General features: G+C 31.2%; 3 protein-coding genes and 1 pseudogene across 3 annotated transcripts; 3 read left to right on the top strand and 1 right to left on the bottom strand.

The window, feature by feature from the left end:
- Positions 1-3,428: 3,428 nt before the first annotated feature.
- Positions 3,429-11,278, top strand: LOC112776420 (seed linoleate 9S-lipoxygenase-3). Its single transcript, XM_025820582.2, has 9 exons — positions 3,429-3,831; positions 4,889-5,178; positions 5,822-6,062; positions 6,332-6,652; positions 7,061-7,146; positions 7,291-7,398; positions 7,500-7,804; positions 8,227-8,490; positions 10,294-11,278. Exons 1-9 carry the CDS (start codon positions 3,636-3,638, stop codon positions 11,048-11,050), a joined length of 2,568 nt encoding a protein of 855 aa, XP_025676367.1. The 5' UTR covers positions 3,429-3,635; the 3' UTR covers positions 11,051-11,278.
- Positions 11,279-13,859: 2,581 nt separating this feature from the next.
- Positions 13,860-16,636, top strand: LOC112777097 (telomere repeat-binding factor 4-like; annotated as a pseudogene).
- A 2,268-nt stretch (positions 16,637-18,904) lies between these two features.
- Positions 18,905-21,625, top strand: LOC112775505 (glycylpeptide N-tetradecanoyltransferase 1). The gene is made up of 2 exons (XM_025819143.2): positions 18,905-19,181; positions 20,065-21,625. The coding sequence occupies exon 2, from the start codon at positions 20,088-20,090 to the stop codon at positions 21,390-21,392; it is 1,305 nt and encodes a 434-aa protein (XP_025674928.1). The 5' UTR covers positions 18,905-19,181; positions 20,065-20,087; the 3' UTR covers positions 21,393-21,625.
- Positions 21,626-22,738: 1,113 nt separating this feature from the next.
- On the bottom strand, positions 22,739-26,000 carry LOC112777623 (chaperone protein dnaJ 72). Its single transcript, XM_025822004.3, has 3 exons — positions 25,360-26,000; positions 23,808-23,877; positions 22,739-23,329 (listed from the first exon to the last, which is right to left on the bottom strand). Exons 1-3 carry the CDS (start codon positions 25,776-25,778, stop codon positions 23,252-23,254), a joined length of 567 nt encoding a protein of 188 aa, XP_025677789.1. The 5' UTR covers positions 25,779-26,000; the 3' UTR covers positions 22,739-23,251.
- Between the last annotated feature and the right edge of the window lie 695 nt (positions 26,001-26,695).

Below are 26,695 nucleotides of genomic sequence, written 5' to 3'. Positions count from 1 at the left end.
GCATTATATATTAATTTTGTTAAAATTATATAATTTTATCATATCATGATTAAAATCCTTATCTTCTATCATGATAAGAGAAATCTCGGATAATAAATAAGAATATTATACCTAATATACACAGATTGAAATAAAAAGGGGTATATATATATATATTATCATGCACGGGTTTGATAACTTAAAATGTTTGAAATAAATATCATAAGAAAATAGAATTATAACGGGTTAAAGTAATAAAAAAATAAATTGTACAATTATTATATGCTAATGCTAAAAATAATTTTACCTAACCCTATTATAATTTTTACGATTACCCGTGATAAATTATTATAAATTTAAGTTGTTACTTTACTCACGTGATAATTTCAATTTTATTATTATTATTATTATTATTATTATTATTATTATTAAATAATGAATAAGAATTAAAATTATATCAATATTTTTAAAATTAATATAATTAAAATAACTAAAAATATTTAAAATTAATGTGCGTTATTAGTATCATAAGATTTGATCATTTTATAATTAGAATCAAATATTCTTATCATGATTACCATGACCGGTGTCATTATCATATCATTATCAATTTATCATATATTATTATTATTATTATTATTATTATTAAAATGACTAAAAGTATTTTTAGTTGATAATTGATAAGTAGTTTAATAGTGTATTAAATATTAATTTGATATAATTATAATGAAGATATGTTCCTAAATTAGTATAATTATATATTATTCATTAAATATTAATTATAATATAATTATAATAAAGATATTTTTTATAAAATAATTTAGAATAGAAAAAATTTCATTCATTTTGGAGGAAAACGGAGTCACGAGGAATCGACACGTCACCTTTATTAGTTGGGGGAAAACCCAATTTTAGTATATTAAGTAGATTGGTTATCTAGTGGAAGATATCAATCCCGTTAGGAAATCAACAGGAATCTAGCCAACAAGAAGTCAACAAACGCTTTTAAACTACACTATATACTAATTAATTGTCATTAATTAATGATTATTTAAATTTTATTTTATAAAAGATGCAAATTTAATGATTATTAATTTCCTCTTCTTATTCTAATTCACCTTTTACCATTTATTACGCAAATCCTAATTTCTCTTTTTAAAAAAAATTTGAAACTAAAAAGATCCAAAACTAATAAAAAGAATAATCTAAATCCTAAAAAAAAAACATACAGAACATAGGAAAAAGAATCTTCCAAAATTTAAGAAAAAGAAATATAAAAATTAGTTAAAAGAATAATTCAAAATCAAATAGGAGGAAGAGAAGAAGAGTCGCAGGGTGGCCAACGACGACCTCTTGGACGGCATTGCGTGGATGGTAGGAGACTCGCTGTGGTGCGTTGCAAGGAGGAAGCCACGGAGGCCGCGCATCGCGAGTGGAGGAGTCGCCATAAATTGGAGTAGTTGATCGCGCGTCGCGAATAGGGCCTGGCGGTGACTGCGTCGCGACGGATGGAGAGCTATGGGGTGCAGATTTTATAGTGTCTGGCACGATGGATGAAGGTCACAATGGTGTTTGGCAATGCAGATGCGTTGGGATTATGATCCCACGGCGGTGGAGACGGCTATGTCCAATAAAAAAGGATGGCGACGGGATGCGAAGAAGAGGCCGTACAGCGGAACGAAAGACACAGTAATGGTCGGTGGGCGACGCCGCCAAAAACTGCATGGAGAAGGTGGGTTTGTGGAATAAGAGATTTAACTGTTTCGAAGTGAATAGAAAGGGATTAAGTTTTTTATAGATTATTTTTATTGTGTACTATAAATATGATTAAAATAAATGTACATAGAATTTTTTTTAAATTTTGATTTTTAAATTTTTATTTATTTAAAAAATTTAAATTATAATAAAATTGGTTTATGTTGAATCGTAAAGGAGTCGTTTTTTATACTTTTTCCGGAAGATATTCATTACTACTTGTCCCAAACTATACCTCCAAAGTGTCCAAACACATGAACAACTCCTAGCATATATGTTCTAATTAAAGTGAAGAAAATCCTCCCCCACCCCCTCCAAAAAAAGTGTTTCCATCACTCGAGGTCATAGGGTTTGCAATTTTGTCTTAAAAATGCATACGTTTCATATCAGTATTTGTCTATACACACACATATATAATTTGTTTAATAATTTGATTCATGCATCTTTAATAATTTGTTTATTAAATATCATATCTGTCAATTCATCTATTGAATTGTAATAATAACTTTGAAATATTTTGTACTTCACCTCCAAGCTAAGGTTCGGAGCTGAAATAGATAAAAACATTTTTTTTTAATCTATCACAAGTGCAAAACTGTTTTATATACTAGGTACCATACACATAAAGTATTGATAATTGGATATTCTTAGATTAACTTAAAAAAAATACACATAGTATAACTGATGAAGAAAATGAACAATTGGTGTGTGAAATAATAAATGTAGAACTACAAATGTATTCAATAACTTCTCACTCTAACAAATTCTCTCTCTATTTATCATTGTGATAAAGATTCACATTCAATTGTATTTATGTGATGAAGTTGATATTTTAAAATGTTAATAATTTGACAAATTTTATAAAATTATCATCTAACAATTTATAACTATTAACTTCACATAAAATATAACATTTGTACGTAAATTTTCACTTTTTATTATTCATTTAATTATTAGTAATAACTCTTATATACACCATATATAATTTAAAAGAAAGACAAATAAATAATTATTAATCAATCTAGAATAAAAATTTTGTACTCTATAAAGAAAGTAATAGAATATCTCGTACATGAGACCATTTTTATTAACTCCCTTCGATTATATACGCAGTGTTTTACATGTGTACTCATTTAACTCTAATCTTTAACCCACAACACAAATAGGAAATTCGATTACGGAAATGTTTGGTAACCAAAGAAAATCAGCCAAAAACAGCCATAACTTTTTTTATTTAGCATCTATTAATTATTGTGATAATTAATTAATGCTAAATAAGACAAGTTCTGGCTGTTTTTTTTGTCTACCTACCATTACCCTTCAATTAATGAGAGTCACGTCTAGGTTATATCAACTAAATTACCAATTCCAACTCCTTAGCATTAATTTTGATAAATTATCCAAAGGTTTCTATTAGCTGAGTCACAATTTCCTATTTTTAATTTTTACCCTATCTTTAAATAAAAAAATTGAGAGAACGAGATACTCGTGCATGCTATAGTACGCATCTTCTATTGCATTGTCATTATATTAGGAAGTAAAAAAATTATTGCATTTCTCAACAACAATAATTACCATTATTATAATATGTGGATAAACTTTGCACATAGTCAATACAAAGTTTCACATTATTATTAATTTAATTAGCATTATTTATCACCTTCTATATAATAATTTGCGATATCGACAACGATGTTAGTATTTGTCTTCTCTTAATTCACATTTTGCACATGCAGCTCGTGGATCACGAAGATTAATATCTAGAACACAAAAACATAGTTTATGCTCTTCTTCAATTTCTATAAATACCCACCAATTTTGCATGGCTTCATCACAAGCAATAGCCAAGCCAAGGTCTCATATAAAGCTTTTCAATAAGTATTATTATTAGTTAAGCAAAGATGACCCTTTTTGGTCAAACGATAACAGGCACAGTTGTGCTTATGCAAAAGAATGTGTTAGACATTAATAGCCTAACTAGTGTTGAAGGGCTTCTTGACACAGGTTTGGGTGGTTTTACTTCAATAGTTGATACTGTTACTTCCTTCTTGGGTCGTTCAGTTGCTTTCCAGTTGATAAGTTCTGACAAAGTTGATTGTATGTTCTTCCATCACTTACCTTAATTTTTGCTTCTTTTATATTCGCTTTTTATGAAACTCACTTACAGTTAATTTTATTTAAAATTGATATTCAATTTGATATGTTTGATTAAATTATCATTTAACGTTTTTTAATAAACTTCACGTGAAGCTAATAACTGCACCTGAATTTTCATCGTATAGTTCTCATGCAATATATCATGAATTTGTCAAACATTATTCGAAATGATGAATTTGTTTTGGATTGTTTTTTCAAAAAAGTAATTTTATGAATCATATATCGGCACACATACATGTTGCATTTGGAATCTTTTGTTTTCTTCTAAATATATCTCCTATAAAAATTTAGTGATATATATATTCGTCAACTATACACTAATATGTAGCAAACTTTGTTATTCTATTTTAGGGAAATTAAAGCACGCCATACAACTGAATTTTAATTAAAATATTATTGGTTTCGAATCATTGTGGCCAAAGTACAAAGTATTTAGTTATTTTTAGTAAATAACTAATTTTAGTATGCCGAATAAAAATTTCAATAATAACGAAGTCAACTTAATAAAAAAAAAGCACTTAATAATACAAGGATGTATATATGTATCATTATTCATTCTTATCGCTTACTATAGTTAATACTTTTAGAATATTGTATAAGTCAACTTCATAATAAAGTTTAGAATAATTAAAAAAAAAAAAGAGAGCGACAAAAAAAAAAGGAAAAGAAGAAGTGTTTTCATATATAGGGAAATTAAAGTTTCAATATCATGCTGTGATCATAATTAAGTTTAGAAGTTTTGCTAACAAATAGTCAAATATGTTAGCACACTTGTTAAAATTACCAATTAATTTTTTTATTAAAAAATTGATAAAATTTAAATTTTCAATATATTTATTAAAAAAAGGTTTTTAAATTCTTAAATTTCTAAGATTAGTTACGCTTGTTAACTAGACTCTTAATTAAGTATACAAGTACTAATAAATAGGAACACTTTTGCAATAAAGTTCTACTTTGATAAATCAATTTTTATGCATATAACATTTTTTTTATGCAGCTAGCGGGAAAGGAAAAGTTGGGAATACAGCTTATTTAAAAGGAGCCATTAACAATTTGCCAACTTTGGGAGACAAACAAAATGCATTCAAAATTGAATTCGATTATGATAGTAACGTTGGGATTCCGGGAGCATTTTACGTAAAGAACTATATGTCAAACGAGTTCTTGCTTGTTAGCTTGACTCTTGACGATATTCCAAATAATGTTGGAACCATCCACTTTGTTTGCAACTCCTGGATTTACAATGCCAAAAACTATCAATCTGATCGCATTTTCTTCGCCAACAATGTAAGCTATCACTACCACAATTATATTAATTGTACACTAAAATCAGTCATTAAAATTAACCATTCATAGCCAATGAGTTATAACTCAAATGGCATAGTCTCTTCATACTCAATTATGAGGTTGCGGGTTCGAGTCTCCTATCTGTGGTAAAAAAAAATTAACCATTCCTATAAAATATAAGACGAATTTAGATTGAATTTTATAGAGAGGCCAAAAATTAATTTTTTAATAGAAAGAAAGAGAGTGAAATTAAATTTTTAAAGAGGATTCAACTAAAATATATCACTACCACAACTATAACATGACTTGTTATTATTTGTCTATATTTTAATCGTATCGGTACGTATAAATTTATCATCATACTGAAATAAATATTTAAAATATATATTAAAAATGAATTAAATAAAATATATATTTATATACAAAATTCATAATAATAATTAATTCTAGTGGCTGATTTTAGTAATATAAATAGCATTTCTCAATAATATTTTTGTTATGAAAATTATTCATCCACTGCATTATATATATAAGGTTTATGTTAATAAGTAAGTAGGCGATGAGACTTGGTCTTTTTATTTAAAACCTAACCGAATTAATCCAAGACCTAACCGTTATATAATTTTTTTATATTATATTGCAGAATTATCTACCAAGCAAGACACCAAGTGCACTAGTGTACTACAGAGAATTGGAATTGAAGAATCTAAGAGGAGATGGAACTGGAGAACGAAAAGAATGGGAAAGAATTTATGATTATGATGTTTACAATGATTTGGGTGATCCAGACAAAGGTGTGGCATATGCTCGTCCAGTTCTTGGAGGATCTTCTACTTATCCTTACCCTAGGAGGGGTAGAACTGGCAGAAAACCAACAAACACAGGTTTATACCAAACATATTTGAAAATTATGCATCGAAATTTTTGGAAAGTAGAAACTCACCTGCAAGTTAACTTCACGTGAAGTTGATAGTTGAAAGTCGTTAAATAATTAGACAAATTTGACTAAATTGTTATTTAATAACTCTCAACTATCAATTTTACATGAAAATAACTGCATATGAATTTTTACAAAATTGAAAACACTTTATGACTAGAGATAATAAGTATGCTTCTCAAACTCTTAATTCCTATGTATTTGTCTTTCTAACAGATCCTAACAGTGAGAGTAGGAGCAGCAGTATATATATCCCAAGAGATGAAACTTTTGGTCACTTGAAATCTTCAGACTTCCTAGCTTATGGAATTAAATCAATATCCCAGGATGTAATCCCTGCTTTGAAATCAGTGTTTGACATAAATTTCACACCAAATGAGTTTGATAGCTTTGAAGATGTGTTTGATCTCTATGAGGGAGGAATTCACTTGCCTACTGATGTGTTTAAGGAAATTACTCCTTTGCCTGTTGTCAATGAACTTCTTAGAACTGACGGTGAAGAATTCCTCAAGTTCCCAGTGCCTAAAGTTGTTCAAGGTATGTTTTTCTTTTTTGGAATATAAGTTTGTTTGAAAAAAATGAAATAAAATAGGAGGAGTGCTAGGGCAGCACTTTTGTTAAATTTTGGCCATCACTTAACCATCAAAAGGAAATTGAATGATTCTACATCATTAGATGCAATCTCACACCATTAAAAATATTATGATGGCTAATTGATGGCTAAAAATCACAAAATCTGCTGACCCATAGACTTTCTTATACAATATTTATGTCCTGAATTAATTTTTTTTTCAAATTTCCTGTCTATAAAAAATTGTAGATTGTAAATATTCAACATACGTGCTACTTGCAATTTTATAACTATATTTTCAATTAATAATATGAAAATAAATATATATAATCCATTTTTTACAATTTGTTTATTTATTTATTTTATATTTTCAGTGAGTAAATCAGCATGGATGACTGATGAAGAATTTGCTAGAGAGATTATTGCTGGACTTAATCCTGGTTTGATTCGTGTTCTGCAAGTAAGATTAATATTTTTTTTTTTAAAAAAATTCATACAGCATTGTTGTATATATATATGTATATCCTTAATTAAGGAGATGAATAATTGTTTTACATCATATTTATTTCAAAATTTTATAAAATTATATATTTGATCATTTCAGGAGTTTCCACCAAAAAGTAAACTGGATAGTACAGTCTATGGTGATCATACTTGTATAATAACCAAAGAACAGTTAGAGCTTAACTTAGATGGACTCACAACAGATGAGGTAAAGAGAAATTGTGTGTCCAATAATGTTACATATTACTTTGATGATCATATATATAATCCTAATTAATGAAATTGATTGAGATAAATTTGGTTGAGCAGGCTATCCAGGGCAAGAAATTGTTCATCTTGGATCACCATGATTCAATAATTCCATATCTAAGGAGAATAAACTCAACTCCCACAAAGGCCTATGCATCAAGGACCATTCTTTTCTTGAAAAATGATGGAACTTTGAAGCCATTGGCCATTGAGTTAAGTTTGCCACATCCTCAAGGAGATCAATATGGTGTTGTTAGCAATGTCTACTTGCCTGCAATTGAAGGTGTTGAGAGTGCTATTTGGTTACTTGCCAAGGCTTATGTTATTGTAAATGACTCATGCTTTCATCAGCTTGTCAGTCACTGGTAAACAATAATACTTATCAATCTTATTACCTTCTTCTTCTCCATTATTAACTAACTTTTTTTAGACTAATATCAATTAATTTTTTAAAAATTATTTTATTTATTTAAAAAAATACTAGAGGATTAATTTATTATTTTTTACCAATAATTAATCAACAATATTTAAAATATAAACAAAAAATATATTGTTAGATTAATTAAAAATAATGGCTAAAATCAATACATTCTATAAATTTTTAAAATATAGACCCTAAATCATAAACTTTTAATTGTATATGCTAAATTATAAGCTTAAATTTTAAAATTGACTAACTAAAAATTAATTTTTTATATTTTTTTGTCTATTATATAGCTGCTGATAGTGAATGCAAAGAAATTAAAAACTTAATTTTGTCATGGATTATTATTATTATTATATGTAGGTTAAACACACATGCAGTAGTTGAACCATTCGTGATTGCAACAAATAGACAGCTAAGTGTGCTTCATCCTATTTATAAGCTTCTACATCCTCATTATCGCGACACCATGAATATAAATTCACTAGCAAGGTCATCCCTGGTCAACGCAGATGGTATTATAGAACAAACATTCTTGTGGGGAAGGTATGCTATGGAAATGTCCTCTGTTATTTACAAGGATTGGGTTTTTACAGACCAAGCATTGCCTGCGGATCTCATCAAAAGGTAAATTCTTACAACACCAGCAATTACACATTATTATTATTGTTTCTTAATATTTGTTATAGAATTATTTGTGTCAAAAGTTTAAAGTCATATAAGAAGATGTATATAAATTATTATAAAATTATTGTTAATGCTAGGAACCTAAGACTATAATAGCTAAGATCAACTAACACTGTGGCATACTATTTAGTACGAAATTCACTACATACGAGTTTTGTTGAATTTTGATTTTGAATAAATTTTTTAATTAAATTTTAGATGTTTTTATTTTTAAAAGTTTGAGATATTCTTTTTTAATATTGAGTATTGACTATAATGTTGATTCCAAAAACTTTTTTTTTAATATTTTTTTGTTATAAATATTAAATTATTTTTAATAAATAAATTTTATTTTTGTGTTTAATTTTTAAAAAATATGAGTATAAACGTATTAATTTATGTGTAAATTATGATAAATATAAGTATAAACTATATATTTTTTTAATATAAAATTCTTTTAAATATGAATATAAATTATGAGGGATGCTCCCACATAAAGACGCATAAAACGTCTTTTTTAAAGATATTTTTAATAATTAAAATTTAACATATATAATTATTTAAATTATGTTATTTTTATCAAAATTACGTCAGACAAATTAATTTGACTGAAAAATAGTGAATCAAATTTTAAATCGGTCTAAATTAATATTATTTTTTATAAAAAATAACTACAATACCCCTATTATATAAAATGACTAAAATACTCTTATTATATATATTAATTTTGAGAATTATAAATTCTAGCCATTTTCTTCTTTATCGTTATAGGGTTAGAATTTAAAATTTTTAAAATTAATATATATATATATATAATAGAAATATTTTAGTTATGTTTTATAATAAGGGTATTATAGTAATTTTTTTATAAAAAATATTAATTTATATCAGTTCAAAATTTAATTTATTAATTTTTTTGTTAAACTAATTTCACTACAACAATAAAGATTATTTTTTAGGGTTATAATGTGTAAAAGAAAATTAAAATTTGTCAAAAAAAACAAATTTTGATACTATTTTAACTATGAAAATATGTTAATAAAAATTTTGTCAAAAATAGTATTTTTAACATATAAGTGATTGTGAAAAAAATTTAAATCTTATTTTGATAAATATTGGCTGTCAAAAATAATTTGTTAGAAAATTTTGAGAATATATTTTTTGTGATACTTATTAATTGTTAAAAATACTATTTATTTTGACACTTATTGACTATAAAATATTTTTAACAAAATATTTTAACAAAGAATGAAATGAGATCTTGAAACTAAAGAATAAATTGAGATTTTGAAGATAAAGAATGAGTAGTATAATCCTAAACTGAGAGCAGTGTGATGTCAAAATTAATAGAGCCCAAAGAAGAAAAAAAATAGTGGAGTAATTAAAAACAAATGAGTATCAAAATTGAGGAGTAATTTTCTACGGTCAAATTATTCATCAAGAAAATATAGAAGATTTGACATTTGTGATATTTGTCAAAAATATATATTAATTTTGACATTTAATTATGGTGTTAAAAAATAAAGTGTTAAAATAACTCTATTTTCTTATAGTGTTTGTCTGATCTAATTTTAATAAAAATAATATAATTTAATTAATTATATGTATTAAATTTTAATTTTTTAAAAAAATCTTAAAAAAAAGACGTTTTTGACCTATTTATTTAAGTGACTCCCATAAATTATTATTGGTCAACATAATATTTGCAGATCACGTAAGATTATATTTTATAATTTAAAGAAAATTTTGATTGTTTAATTTCAGAGGAATGGCAGTGGAGGATCCAAGTTCCCCTCATGGTGTCCGTCTAATAGTAGAGGACTACCCTTATGCAGTTGATGGACTAGACATTTGGGACGCCATTAAAACATGGGTCCAAGAATATGTATCAATATACTATCCATCAAATGACACAATTCAGCAAGACTCTGAACTCCAATCTTGGTGGCATGAAATTGTCACTGTTGGCCATGGTGACAAAAAAGATGCTCCTTGGTGGCCAACAATGCAAACTCCTCAAGAACTCATACAAGTCTGCTCTACCCTAATATGGATCGCTTCGGCGCTTCATGCAGCTGTTAATTTCGGACAGTATCCTTACGGCGGTTTCATCTTGAACCGCCCCACCCTCAGTCGGCGGTTCATGCCGGAAAAAGGAACTCCGGAATATGATGAGCTTTCAACGAATGCTCAGAAGGCTTACCTGAGAACAATAACTCCCAAGTTTCAAACTCTGATTGATCTTTCTGTTATTGAAATCTTGTCCAGGCATGCTTCTGATGAGTACTATTTAGGGCAAAGAGATAGTGCTGACTTTTGGACAAATGATACAAAGGCACAAGAAGCATTCAAGAGGTTTGGAACAAATTTGGCTAATGTTGAATTGCAATTGGTTCAGAGGAACAACAATGAGACTTTGAGGAACAGAGTTGGGCCTGTTAGCATGCCTTACACTTTGCTTTATCCTTCAAGTGAAGAAGGCTTGACTTTCAGAGGAATCCCTAATAGTATCTCTATCTAAATGCATATGGGGGTGTTAATTAGTTTGGTTGTATTATGTGTGGCATTTAAATAAGATAAGGAATAATCTTAATATATTCCTTGATCAAGTTATTAAGTATTATGTATAATTATCTTTGTTTTTGTGTTTGGATGTTTTAGTTTGATTTGGAAATAAAGTTGTGTGTGTTTGTACAATATGCTAAATTTGCAATATATATGAAAATAAATAAAGCTCCAGTCTTTTGTATATTTATTGAAAAATCTTTTACTTGATGCTTCTTTTTAATTTTCGAGAATACAGTATGAATAGAGATACTAATACCTTTTTTCTCCCTGAAAATTTCATTAAAATAATATAAAAATATTATTTATATATTAAAATTAACTATTAAAATGAGTCATTATTTATTTATATATAAATATATATGTAATTTAATTTATTTTTAATATTTATTTTATATTTTAATATATATTTTATACTAATAATAAATTTTGATAACTGATTTTAATGTATAATTAATATAATTAGAAATAATATATTTCAAATTGTAATTCTAATGTGCTACTCTTTATCTTTGTGTCTTCAGTATAGTGTTTGGTTTTTGATTACCGTTTGAATCTTTCTTTTTCTGTGTGTACTTCCTATAATTTTATATAAAAATAATTATACATAAGTTTTCACAATTCTTTATATACATTTTTTTGTTTATTTTGTAGATTGTGTTATTTGACCATTTTTACGTTTTTATTTTTAAATTGTAAAAGTAAACACTTACCTTGGTTTTGTTGCATAAGGTGTAATTAAAAATAAAAAATTATTTTATTTTAAAAAATTATGTTTTATTTGAATTTTTTATTCCATTAGAAAATATGTAAGCACGTCAATAAAATTAAAAATATTTTTTCTTCATAAATGATGTCTTTTGTCCTTAAACTCTTCATTAATTTTGTAAAAAATGTTATTTCATTTTAATTTATTGTCTCAAGATAAAAGTATAAATATTATTTAATTTTTAATAATTAACATAATATTTTTAACATAATTGTAAAAATTGGATTGGACCGATCGATTCGACTAAAAAATTAGTGAATCGGATCTCTAATCGGTCCGGTTTAGTAATATGATCGAATAAAAAAAAACTGTTGAGAATCGGGTTAAACCGGTCGATTCTGATGAAAATCGAAAAATTGGCGGTTTTTACTCAACTGACCGGTTTGAAAACTTTTTTTTAAATCATTTTTCAAAACGACGTCGTTTTGGTTTTTTTTAAAAAAAAAAGGTAAAAGAAAAGTGTAGCTCGTGACTCGTATCCCCCTCCCCCCCCCACTTTTCCCCAACCCAGCAACCCTAATCCCCTGACGGCTAACCCTCCCCGTCACCACCTCACCTCAATCTGTCACAGTGTCACTCACCCAGCCACCGCCGCCAGCCGCCTGCCGTCGTCTTCTTCGTCTCACATCTGGTCCAAATATGAACCTACCCTGAAAGAAAAATTTCTGCAAAAGAAAAGCCCGAAAAACATGAATTAGTAAGCATCTCCTAAGTGATAAATTGGCCAGATACAGTAAGTAATTCAAATAATATGCAGCAATATAACTAAATTTTCCTGTTCAATAAATGTTTTGTAACAAACAAATTACAACCTGAAAAGTACATCTGGACTTGATTCCCCAAAGACCACCAGAAAAATGTTCCCAAATCAATTTCTTAGAAGTTAACATTTGGTGATTCCTTAAATTAGAGGAGAACAGCATAGTAGAATGTTTGATTCACTTTGATCATGTCCACTTCTTATGTATTTAATTTCCCATCCAGTTTTCCAGATTCTTTCGATAGAACAATATCTCAGGCATTGATCAAATCATAAGTAATAACTTGCAGCCTCCATTGCCTCCAAAGCAATTAGAGCTTTCGAAACATTTCATCAACGGTTAGAAAGAAACAGAAAGTTCAACACTTTTTATCCTACCCAAATAAACTATACTAAATTTGACACGCCAATCAGACAACCAAGTGGATGTTACAGCTGCAAGGCTTCATTAGTCAGTTCCTCAGAGAAAAAACACCCTTAGAGACATATTTCCTAAAAATTTAAATTAGGATGTAGTTCCACATTTGTGAGATGAAGAGCAACTTCCTGGCTTCGAAATCACTCTTTGGATTTAATTTATGAATTGTTATTCTTATTGTGTTTAATTAAGATACTAATGTATTAGTATTAATTAATTTCATGTTTTTCTTTCTATTAGTTATATTTAAACTTTGAAATTTTGTTATTTTTAAGTTGTTGGTGAAGAACTAAAGATATGTATTTTGAATTTATTAAGTTTATGACTATTTTTAGTATTTTATATTTTTTATTTATGTAAAATCGATTTTATCAATTTAACCAGCGATTTATAAGTTGAACTAATAAATTAGTGAACTAGTAATTTGATCGGTTTAATTATCGGTTTGGTTCTTACAACTATAATTTTTAATACGTCTATTAAAATATAATAAAATTAAATTTTTTGTAAACCCTTTTCTCATAGCCATTGACCAAACTCTCAAATTGAATTTTTTTTGAAAAAAAAAAATTTTTTATAAATTAATAAATTTCTTCAATTGTCAGGTAACAAAATTAGTGGCAACTCCATGATACATGACAAACACACGGCCCGGTCCAACTCGAACCTGGACCCGAGTGACCCGAAATTGACTAGGAAAAAAGAAATCAAATCTGAAAAGAGAGGACCGGGCCAGATCTCGGGTCACTCGGACCCGGACCCGGACCGGACCCGGACCAGTCATCGTACACATTACACAATTAGGGCTAGGGGTGTACAGGCAACAGCGCTGACCCCTGACCTCGTCTTCTCTCCCACTCCCAGCTCCTCGTTCGACTGACGACGGTGGCGACCGACGATTGACGTCCGACGACTGACGACCTACGGTGCTGCTCTGCTTCTCGGTGACGACTGACGCACCTCAAGGTTCTTCTCTCTTTCCCCCTTTCTGGGTTCTTGGATCTCATCTCAAAGTTCACAACTTTCCCATCAATTCCTCTTTTTTTTTTTTTTGTGTTTTCTCTGTTTATAACTGTTTTTGACCAGGTGTTCTGTTTCTACTTTGGATCTAAATACAGGAACTTTTATGGGATCTTCGTTTAGATTTCTATTTGAAGTTTATTGTTATTAAAATTGGTATTCGGAATCAATGACTATTGAGAAAGCATAAGGAACTTGTGTTAGTTCGGGATTCAGTGATATGCAATGCATACAGTGGGAGCAATTATAGTTATTTTTTTATGGTTCCTTTCATTTGATCTAAGCCAAAAGGATGCTTATTTGATTATTTCTGTTTCTTTGTCTTTATTTGATTATTTGATTATTTACATCACTGCTTATTGTTATTAACACAGACCTCATATCAAAGTCTTGGTTACCTCCACAGCTTTGGAGGAAGCTCTTAACTGGAATCACTGAGCTGAAGAATTCAAGAAAGAAGAGGAAGAAGATGGGTAATCAGAAGCAAAAGTGGACGCAAGACGAAGAAGATGCACTCATCGCTGGCGTGGAAAAACACGGTCCAGGGAAGTGGAAGAACATTCTCAAAGACCCTCAATTTGCACCATTTCTCACTTCACGTTCCAATATCGACCTCAAGGTGCAAAATTTCCCTGATTAGCCTCTTAAATTTCTTTTTCAAATTCGCGTCTTATCTCAATCTAAGGTTTTCTGGATAAATGGTGAAATTTGAGTGTGGGGTTTTAATTTTGTTCTTTCCTGGTAATTCAGGATAAATGGCGGAATTTGAGTGTTAGCAATGGCACTCAAGGGTCCTAGGAAAAATCTAGGGTTCCTAGAATCAAGGCTGCGGCCCCTATTGCTGCTACCCCAGTTGCTGCTGCTGCTGCTAGTAATGCCATTGTTGTTGCCGGGGAAGATGCTACTATTGTCACCACTATGATTCATCAACCTGATCCTTCTGTTGCTGTGGGTGATTCTTCTCAAAATGACGAAGATGCCAAGAATCGTCCGAGGTATATGGTTAAAACTGTTGTATGCCTCAACAAAATAAGAAAGGTATTTTGTTACTCTTGAATTGTTCTGAGGCCTGTTTGCTTTTGTTTATTTTCTCTCCAGGTACAATGCAATGGTTTTAGAAGCGCTATCAACTTTGAAAGATGCTAATGGATCTGACCTGAATGCGATTGTTAACTTCATTGAGGTCAGATTATTCATTTTTTTTTATCGTAGTGGTTTCAATACATCCATAGTTGATTGAAATGCTGTGCTGTTATCTGAGATTATATGTTATATAGGTGTTGCATATAAAAGCTGGAAATGGAAATGTGATAAATATAGTTATGCATTCTTTATTGTGAAAGATATGGGGTGGAATTTTTGGCATATGATTAGGTAAGTCCCCTCTTAGTCTAAGAAGAGAGTAGTAAACATTCTTTAATTTTTTGGGGGAGGATGAATGAGATTGGAAACACCATAGATACTTTTAACATCGAATTTCTCATTGTATTTGGTTTGGGGGAGGGGGGGGGGGGATGAAATTTAATATGGACTGTCCATTGTCCATATTGTTCTGTTTTCGATATTCTCGCGTGTTCATTTAATTTAGTTTTGAAGAAACGACTCCATGTCAAATGCAGCAAAAACACAAGGTTCCTCAGAATTTCAGAAGGGCATTGAGTACCAGGTTGAGGAGGCTTGTTAGTCAAGGGAAACTTGAAAAGGTTTGTCCTATGTGATCCTTTTACTTTTATAGTTATTCATCTTGATTATTGCAACTCATGCTTTTACTGTTAGTTCCCTCAATATATTTTTGTTCCGCACTTTGTTTAAGCCATTGACCTAAATTTTTATTTTTAGTGTTGAGACTGCTCTCATGCCTCCTAAGAAGAAATTTCACATATCTAGGCTGAATGATTTCAGAACTTGTTTTTGCTATATGTGGATTTGTCAACTCTTTACACCGAATGCAGGTACAAAACTGTTACAAGATTAAAAAGGACTATTCACCTGTGCCAAAATCACCAGTTGCTGTGAAAAAGAATGTGTGGCCACAACGGCAACAACCACCACCACCCCCCGAGTTTGTGGCATCTAATGAGACAATAAAGGAAGCTGCTGAAACTGCAGCCTACAGAATTGCCGAGGCTGAAAGCAAGTCATATTTAGCCGCTGAAGCAGTCAAGGAGGCAGAACGAATTGCACGCTTAGCTGAAGATGCTGAGGCGATGTTACAGCTAGTACAACAGATTTATGATGCTTGTACTTCAACTCAATTATCCTACCTACCAAATAGTGAATTCTCTAAGTTGATTTGGTTATCACTGCTTTTGGGTTCATAAGCACTGATCTTGTGGGTTTACCATTGCAGGTTCGCGCGGTGAAGCTGTCATCTTGGCATCTTAAGTTGGTCAGTGTCGGGTCTATCAATGGACTCCTGGATTTTGCTCTCTGTAAAAATAGTTGTTCATATATCGAATTTCATTTCTTGAAGCTGCACTTAGGTGATGTTTATATTTAGTAACACAGTTCACCGATTTTGCATCCGAACTCGAAGCAATATACAAACTAATATGAAGTTAGTTTCATATGTTAACCACTGTTCATGTATTTTGCAAGTAGACTTCTTTGGACTTAATTTTGGCCTTCATTAGTTTAGAGTAAAACAAAAAAAATCAAATTTATATGTTTGGCCAATAAAGAAAACACCATCGAATGTTGAGTGACAAGTTGGCTTTTCATACTACATTTAACTATCGCTTACCAATTTTACCAGTCCAGACAAGTTAGCTTCATATATTTGTCAAACTATCAAAAGGTTATACTGAGTCATACGAAGGAAACATTTAATTACATGTAAACAAATAAAATTGCATCATCAGAGTCTTGGGTGTATCTTTTTCTTTATGTTTTTTTTTTTTCAAGTTTTATTTTATTTCTGGGTGGTGGCAGTGGAGATTGATGGGTTGGGTTGGAACCTTGGAGGTGATGCCATGGTTGTGTTTGTGGCTGTGGGCGGATTGGAGGACTGCTGTGAGTTTTTAAAACCTTGGTATAAATTAGAAAGGTCTTTGTTAAATTTAGATAATATATCTACATTTTAGAAATAAAGGAAAAAAGGTTTGATATTGAATTAAATTAGTCTGCAAATTTTTCAATATATTACGTTTCTCCTTATTAATTTTCGCCCAAGATATATTATTTTCTCTAATTTGTTAAGTTTTCTTTTTCTAGCGATGGTTTCAAAATCTCTAGTAGAAAAAATAAGTATTCCCATTCTTAAACATTTTTCTATTGATTTTTTTGTTTTCATTCGTATCTTTAGTGCTCTTGTGGCATGTTTTCTAATTTCTACCACCAAATTCACTCTAGAAGAGATGGAACAATCTCTTTTTCCTCCTCTTCTATTGCATTGTTTTCTTCTCCCCCCCCCCCCCCTTGTGTCTCAATTTCTGTTCAGTGAAGTATTAAGGTGTAAATTTGTGAGTGTGAAATCTTATAGATCAAATACATGTTTAAAACCCACAAAAGCATAAACAAGACGGATTTGGATCATTTAAATTTTGAATTTCACTTTATAGAGTAAAGTGTGATTTCTCACTATTTATTTCATTGGTGAAAAATCATACTTTACCTTTTAAAATAAAAATTCAAAATTTAGAGAATTCAAATTCAAACAAAACACCCCAAAAATAACCGAAAATAATAGAGTATGGACGGTAAAATGAATAAGGACTAATGTGGTTGAAGTTGGAAAGTCTAAAAAAACTAATTTGATTAACGAATAAAATTTAAGAAATTATTTTGATAATTGAATTTTCAATTTTGTTAATAAATGTCCTAAACAGCAAAGACACTAGTTTTTTTGGTGACTGCAAAGACACTAGTTAATATTAAACCAATTTAATATATATATATATATATATATATATATTTTAAATTATATATTTTATACATAAATATTTTATTTAAGAGCATAGTAATAATAAAGCTACTGAAGATTTTGATTTCGGTCTAGTTAGTCATTGAAGAAAAAAAAATACTAATTTGATTCTCTACGAAAACAAAGTATAAACAAGTTATATTCTTCTATTAATTCATCACATAAAACTTAGCGATAATATTTATATGTATCGTTAATTATTGTAATGTGATTATATTTATAAAAAATTATAATGTAAATAATAATTTTTGGTACAAAACTTCACATGTTTTAGTAGGATTTATAGTAAAATAAACATAGAATAGTTGATAAATATTATATAAAAATTTAAAAAAGATAATAATATTTTACTATTTCAAATTATATTATTTTTATATTCATATAACAGACATCTAATAATAAAATATATAGATAATTTAATTTTATTTTATACTATTTATTAATAAAAAAATATATGTCTACAATTTATTATTGTAAATAATTTAATTAATATTTTTTTAAAATTAATTAATCCAAAATTAAAATTTTTGCGAATCTAATTATTATTGTACTTTTAGTTTAATCTAAATCGAACCTTAGTTAAATTTTTAAATTTCTAACTCTATGAATTCGACTATGGATTCCATTTTGAAAATTTGAGTACCTCATGGTAACATTTATGATTTGATGCTCTCCCTTTTTCTTATATGATTAATTTAAAAAAGAAAGGACAAACATACACCTGAACATTTACGCATTAAATATAATTACACTTTAATTATTTAATAAGTTACACGTACATAATATTTATATATTTTGATAGATACAGTATTTTGGTATTTATTTTTTAAAAAAAAAAATAAAAATACACCTAAAAATTTACACGCACATAACTAATTAAATAATTAAAGTATAATTATATCCAACCTGTAAATTTCCAGGTATATTTTTTGTCCATTCTTCCTTAATTTAATTCCGTATCTTTCTTTACTCATTTCTGTGTGTAAGTGTAACCCTATGTTCTCTCTCTCTCTCTCTTCTCTCTCCTCTCTCGATTAGATCTTACGGAATGGATTTAGAGTGAAGGAAAGAGGGATTCTTCTCCGTACGATACTTTCCTCTCGCATCACTCTGCCTTCTCTCTTCCTTGGTGCCTCCGTCGCGCTTAATCCCTTCATCTTTTCCGTCTTTCTTCCCTCTCTCTCTCAGATCTATTAAGGTACCCTCTCTTTCTCTCTCTTCATTTCTTTTTTCTTTCCTTTTTCTTTTCACTGTGCTTCGAATACAGCTTCATTCAATACCTTCTCGTTCTTCTATTTGTTAATTTATGGGTAAAGACTGTTAAAAACCATGATTTTAAACTGGGGATGCGTGTTCTGTTTTGCGATTCCGATAATTTCTTTCGGGTAATGTAATATCAGGTTCAAGGGAATTTCTTTGTTTCTTGTATTGTATTATTGTCTTTATAAATTAAGAAGATATCACATTAACCCTGCTTGTGAACTGCATTTCACTTAATATGGTTGCTACTATGCCTGGTATTTTATTGAGTCAACGCGATAATTTAAGGTTCATAGATTACATACTTTAGTCCAATTAGGGGATATCACCATTCAGGGTTCATGTGTAGAAGTTGTTTAGTGAATTAGCTGGTGAAAATATTTAGTTACAGGTTATTTACTTATGGATCTTATAGCACTAGGCAATAGCAGATTAATATTGTCAATTGATGAAAAGACTTTCTTTTGTTTGGTGGTTATCTAATAAAATTCAACATTGTACAAAGCAATTTAACCAGGATGTGTTAATTGCATGCATTGATGGATGATGAAACTTGATTGGAGAGTATGTTTTCTTAAAATGCTATTTTGTCATGTCACCTTTGAAGTAAATAAAAAGGTTTGATTGTTCAATATTAAAAAAGGAATGAACTAGTTTTTGTTAATTCCAACACACATGATATGAGTATATCATATGAATTTGGGATATTTTTGTTCTGTTTGCTTTGTGCCTGCTAAAACTTTTACAGCTGCAGTGTTAGGGTGAAGTTTTGCTCTCTTCTATCAAATCTGTTTTTCAAACGTACTTATTTTGTGTCTCAGCTTACTTCGGTGAAATATTTGCGATGGCTGATAGCAATCCCTCCTCCGGATCACCTGGAGAAACTCAGAATCCCATACCAGATGGGAATGCACCTTCTGAAAGCGATCTTGCACTGGACAATCTAGCACAAAAAGTTCAAGAATCCCTCTCCCTTGAAAGAAGGCATAAATTTTGGGAAACCCAACCTGTTGGGCAGTTCAAGGATGTAGGGGACACCAGTTTGCCTGAAGGCCCTATTGAAGCTCCAACTCCCTTGTCAGAGGTCAAACAAGAACCCTACAACCTCCCTAGCCTCTATGAATGGGTAACTTGTGACATCAACTCCGATGAGATGTGCAATGAAGTATACACCCTTCTTGCAAACAATTACGTGGAGGACGATGAGAACATGTTTAGATTTAACTACTCAAAAGAATTTCTGCGCTGGGCTCTTCAACCTCCTGGTTACTTCAAGAGTTGGCATATCGGTGTCCGTGTTAAGACATCCAAGAAGATGGTTGCCTTTATAAGTGGTGTTCCTGCTAAAATCCGCGCTCGTGATGATGTTGTTAATATGGCAGAGATCAATTTTCTTTGTGTTCATAAGAAGCTTAGAACTAAGAGGCTTGCTCCTGTAATGATTAAAGAGGTGACCCGGAGAGTGCACTTGGAGGACATATGGCAGGCTGCTTATACTGCTGGAGTGGTTCTTCCGACTCCGATAGCAACCTGCCAATACTGGCACAGATCCTTAAATCCGAAGAAGCTAATCGATGTTGGATTTTCACGGCTCGGTGCACGAATGACAATGAGTCGAACAATCAAGCTTTATAAGTTGCCAGAATCAACAGTCACCCCAGGTTTCAGAAAGATGGAAATCCATGATGTTCCTGCAGTTACTAGACTAATTAGGAATTATTTGAGCCAGTTTGTCGTCGCACCTGATTTTGATGAAAACGATGTGGAGCATTGGCTTCTTCCGAAGGAGGATGTTGTTGATAGTTATCTTGTTGAAAGTCCTGAAACTCATGAGGTCACTGACTTCTGCAGTTTTTATACGCTTCCTTCTACAATCCTTGGAAACTCAAACTATTCAATTTTGAAAGCAGCGTATTCCTTCTACAATGTGTCGACAATGACCCCCTTGCTTCAACTGATGAATGATGCTCTCATTGTAGCAAAACAGAAGGACCATGACGTTTTTAATGCATTGGATGTCATGCAGAATGAAGCCTTCTTGAAAGAACTGAAATTTGGACCAGGTGATGGGAAGCTTCATTATTATCTTTACAACTACCGGATAAGGAATGGGTTGAAGCCATCAGAACTTGGCCTTGTCCTTCTGTAGCTTAAAGTTTACCGAAAATTTATTGCAATTTATGGATTTTGAATTACAATCGTTTTGCTGATAGACTTTGTATCGTTGGTTGCACATGATGTTAGACTTCAAATTTTGCCTGACTATCTGAACAAAACAAACACATTAGACACTGAATTTTCATGGTTACGAATTTTATACCAAGTTATGTCTTTGTTGCATAAACCTGAAAGAAAGCAGCAGTACCTATCTGCTTCAGTTCATGCCTCTCATCTCCATCTATATTTGTTTCCCTGCCTCTCATCACAGCTGATTTATTTTCTTGAACTTTCCAATTGTCATGACAGGTTTATTGTCTTAGTTGGCTATGAATATTTCCAGAACAGATTAAATATGCTTTTAGGTGGATGCAAATATTTCTTGTGTTGTTAGATCAAGTCCCATTAGTTTTGATAACAAAAATTGAATATCCTCAATCCAAATCCATATCATGGCTTTTAATTAAAAGCCAGAGAGATACGTAATGAATAATTCAAGCTGGATATAGTGATTAGTACTTGCTGGATGAAAAAGCATTATGTGGTTTGTTTATATCGCTGGGGTGACTCTATCAATGCTTATACTAATTTATTAGGATTTCATAATTAAAATTGTTTTGTCAAGGGTCAAAGGAAGTTCATATTGGAAAAGTAAATTGATAACGAAGTGCCCTTAAATAGATCTAAAGCAGTGCTTTGTTAGCAACAATACAGAGCTGGAGAAGAATTTCTTAGTTGCCATTAACCACCACCATCGTTTCTATGATTTTCTTCTCTTTTTCTTTTTTTTAAAAAAGTCTTTTTTTTGTACATAAAAAAAAAAGAGTCTTTTATTCATCAGAAACATGACAAGTGAATGGCCACATAATATTGAGCTATGCCACTAGTGTTTTATTTTGGCAATGATGCTAGCAATGGCAACTACTACTATCCTTTGGTGACCAAATAACATGAAAAAAAAAGGGTCAAGAAACTATGGTTTTTATGTAGATATAATAAGAATGGAGAACTTCTACAATTTTACATAAAAAAACACAGTAGAATTTATAATTAATTTTACAAAGGACTACCAATAATTCTCCCCAAACAGAGGGCTACCGAATCCAAATCCAAAGCCCGGTTTCTAATGTTGGCTTTTCACTCTAACTCCCACTATACATTTGTATCTTCTACCCATTTTAGCTTCTAATCAGATACTTAAATGATGATGTAGCTTCAGAGTGTTTACATAACATTACTCATCAGAAGAAGGAAAGAGGGGAAGAGAAGAGAGAGAGGGGGGTTGGAAGGGCACAAGAACCATCATGGTTGATATAACAAAAATAAACATATTAGAGATAGAACAAACTTCCAGACATTGAAATATCTGGGTAAACTGTGACTTATTTACATAAATATATGTTATTTACAGGCATAAGCATGATCCGAATTCCCTACTTTTATCACTATCCCTTAGAGATGACAGCTAAGACATGACAAAAATACAGAGATGGAGAGAGAAAGAAAATTCGTATCCTTGCTCTCTACCTTTCAACAAAAAAATTGACAGATTGTTGTATATTCATATCTCCAGCTCCACACACAATTTCTTATTTTTCTCTCCATCTCTGTATTTGTGTCCTACGATAGCTATCAAACACTACACAATTGTAGAATAATCATGCTAATAGAGAAGCAAGAGAACCTCCAAAATTGACACATCAGGATACAACAAAATAAATAGAAAGGGAGGCGATCATACTTAGTACTCTCTTAAAACAAACCCTTAAAGTATCCATCAATCATTCAATTATTATTGATCAAAATGAAGAAGCCTCCTGCGACAAGTGAAGCAAAAATGCACAAATTCACTCACGTACGTTCCTTCGCGCTATCATCTCTGTATGCTTTGGCCTTATCAATAGACTTCATGGCTTCTTCAAATGATTTCTGAGTGCAACATTAACAAGTAACAAAGGAGTATTTCAATGTTCCAGCACAATACAGTTCTCAAAGGGAATTTCCAAGAAATCAATAATCCATACTAAATACTTGTTTTATCCTTGTAAGCAAAATAGTGTTGTGTCAACACAAATAATAAAATTTGATAAATAAAAGGCAGAAGGTGTTTCATTGCCATTATCACACATATTTCAAGTTTTTCTCCACACACTTTCTCAGTTAAAGAACGTCAATTTGTGTTGCTTATTATCATCATCAGATTAACTTCAATATAAAAATCAAGATTTAATATTTTGGCTCAGTAACATATAGTTTATACTTGTCAAAAGATTATAATAGAAATTTCAAAAGGAAACAGGATAATAAAATAATAGAAAGGCTATATCATTGAGCTGGGATATCTGATCACCAAAATTGGAAGCTTAAGAAAAGAAGCTCCAGGAAAGGGGAAAATCAAAACTCTTACCCCAGAATTTTGCCTTTCCCACAAAGATTCTCCACTTTTATCGATGATAACTATTCCACCCAATATAGCTCTGCAAGAAAATATTCCATCAGGTTTATCAGCAACACACTTTTGAACAAAAAGCAGCTAAACAATTGTCAATTATTCAGGTCAATTATTCAGATGTATAGGTTAATGTTGTGTGCACCCACGAACAACAACAAATTAGTCCCAGGTCCCTACAAATGCAAACTTCTGATACCTCAACTCTGCGTTATTTGCTACCAGAAATTAATGAGATGATACACCGGAGTAATGGTTGAGTAGTCTCCATGTGACTTTAAGGTCACAGGTTTAAGCCGTGGAAACAGCCAGAGATATAATTATTAGGTTAGGCTGTGTACGTTACACACCCTTTGGGTGCGGCCCATCCCCAGACCCTGTGTAGCGGGATGCTTGTGCCAGGGATGCCCTTTTTTTAATGCACCCACATGGGTGTGGCACCTTACTCTGCCTCGTCCTCCTCCCACCTCATCCTTTGTCCTCATCCCATCTACACTGCTTATTTAAGTTGGTTAACCTTCAATTGGCTATCCCTTGTCCTCATTCCATCAATATCGCTTATTTAAGTTGGTTAACCTTGTCATCTATAGACTTATTCTCCAAGCTACTTCAAACTATAAACTTTTGCATTATATTCACATACTTTGAATTGCAAAACCATCGTAAGGAAAACACAAAATCCCTGTAAGAAATATTATGGTAAAATGTCCAGTGCATTTGATTTTGGTGAGGCATCATGCTGACCCACAGAGTGGATATACCCCACCCCATCTATGTCTCATCCATGGTTTGAAATGATACGATATCCAAAAAAGCGTGAGCACACCTAAATAAAATCTTTTAGGCATGTCACTCCAATGCAAATAATACTTGATGGATTCACAATGAGAGTTCTCTATTCCATGCCCTTTTTTGTGAGTGTTTGTGATATGCATACACTAAATCAACAGGGCAGGATGCATATTGTGCTTGCCTTCTAATGCATGGTAGCTCCATGTCAAATGAAAACAGGCACAGTTGTGACCAGCATCAGTGGCTGGGTAAATACAGTATTCTTATATATCATATACTTCCAATTCTTAAAAGCTTTCTTCCCCTAGCAACTGCTATACAAACTATACATAAGCTGTTAGTGCTACTGTTTATTAAATCCTTAGTAGATTATTAACTTTCTTTTACTATTTAATTGACCTTTTGTGCTTATGGAAACATTAAATTCATAACTTGGATGAACTAAACACAAGGTAGGTTTACCACTTGATAATTATTAAGTATAATTCACGGTACATCAATATACATTTTCACCTCTCACTAGACAATATCTAAAGATTTTGCATTGTTCAAGAACTGGTAATGGAAACTGAGAGGAATTTTTCCGGGTAATGCTCCCATCTATATGCACATATCCATATACGAAATTGAATAAAAATCATAGCAATAAAAAGGCAGAAATAGAAATTGCATTAACCACTAAAAACTGCATAATTAAAACAAAAAGAAGCCACATTACGCTGCAAAGCCGAGATTGAGGAGAGAAGATCTCGCCGTCAAAATTCGAATAGCAAGCTCAAACTTCGAAGCAATGCCGCCTCCGCCGCCACCACCACCACCATATTGATGCCTGGACCTTTGTTGGTAACTACTACTCCCACGACCGTATCCGTAAGAATACTGCGAATAGTAACTGCTGCTACCACCGGCAGCGGTGGAGCGGGAGCGGAAATTGTAATCGGCGCGCTTGCGATCGTCCATGAGGACCTCATAAGCCTCAGAAACCTGCTTGAATCGAAGCGTGGCGTTGTCCCTGACGACCTTGGGCGAGTGGGAGTGCTTGTCTGGATGGAATTGAAACGCCAATTTCTTGAACGCTGCTTTGATCTCTTCCTTTGATGCGGTTCTGTGCAACCCTAGAACCTTGTAATGATCCATTCTTGCGATTAATTCTTATTTTCTCGGGAAAGTGATGGGAGGAAAGGTAAGCGGGATGGTTATTCATGGCGCGAAGAAAAGGAAGTCGTCGTGGAACCTCTTCGGCCGCTTCTTTTCTTCTGCTTTTCAATTTTTCTTCACGGTATATGATTTATGGAGTCAAAACTGGGCCACAGTATTCAACGGCCAAGCCCAAACAGTGTTGGTTTAGATTTCTACTACACTAAATTTTGTTGGTCAAAAAATACTATATAGAATAAACTACCATTTCTATCTACAAAAGTTGAAGACGCTGACATATCTACCCATCAAAGATGAAAATTATCATTTATACCCATAAAAAATGGCTTTTGCAAGCAAAATTGTTAGGTACCAGACAAATGACACAGCAAAATATAGAGATGAAAAATTAGAAATTTGTATAAAATATGGAAACAATTGAATAACTTTCTTTGAGAATTACAACTTCTCTCTATCACAAGGAGACTACAATAACACTCTCTCTTGACAAAAGGAGAACACACTTCTCTCTATATATATAGAAGAAAACTACTCAAAGAAATATTATGTTATTCTCTTTGGATGACTTGTTTGAAATGAATTAAAGAAAAGCTCAATTTATAGGTGAGTCTCTTCAATATGAATCATCCGTCAATTAGAGGTATATAATTTTTCTCTTTTTCAACCATTAAAATTCTAAGGTTATAAACTAAGATTGTTTATTACCTCTCATTTTATTTAGTTATTATTTATTTATATATTTTCTAAAATTAGCTTTACTAATTTTACAATCTCCCACTTAAAGCTAATTTTTGATAAATTTTCAAAATTTATGTTGCTCATGTATTCCATAGGCCGTATGAGGATCTACACCATTCAAACTTTTCTGTGTTGATTGGTTTTGTCATGGCATCTGC

The sequence above is a fragment of the Arachis hypogaea genome, chromosome 19, assembly GCF_003086295.3.
Source record: "Arachis hypogaea cultivar Tifrunner chromosome 19, arahy.Tifrunner.gnm2.J5K5, whole genome shotgun sequence".
NCBI classification, from domain to species: Eukaryota; Viridiplantae; Streptophyta; class Magnoliopsida; order Fabales; family Fabaceae; genus Arachis; species Arachis hypogaea.
The sequence above is the reverse complement of the archived record's forward strand: the minus strand, read 5'-3'. Positions and strand labels throughout refer to the sequence as shown.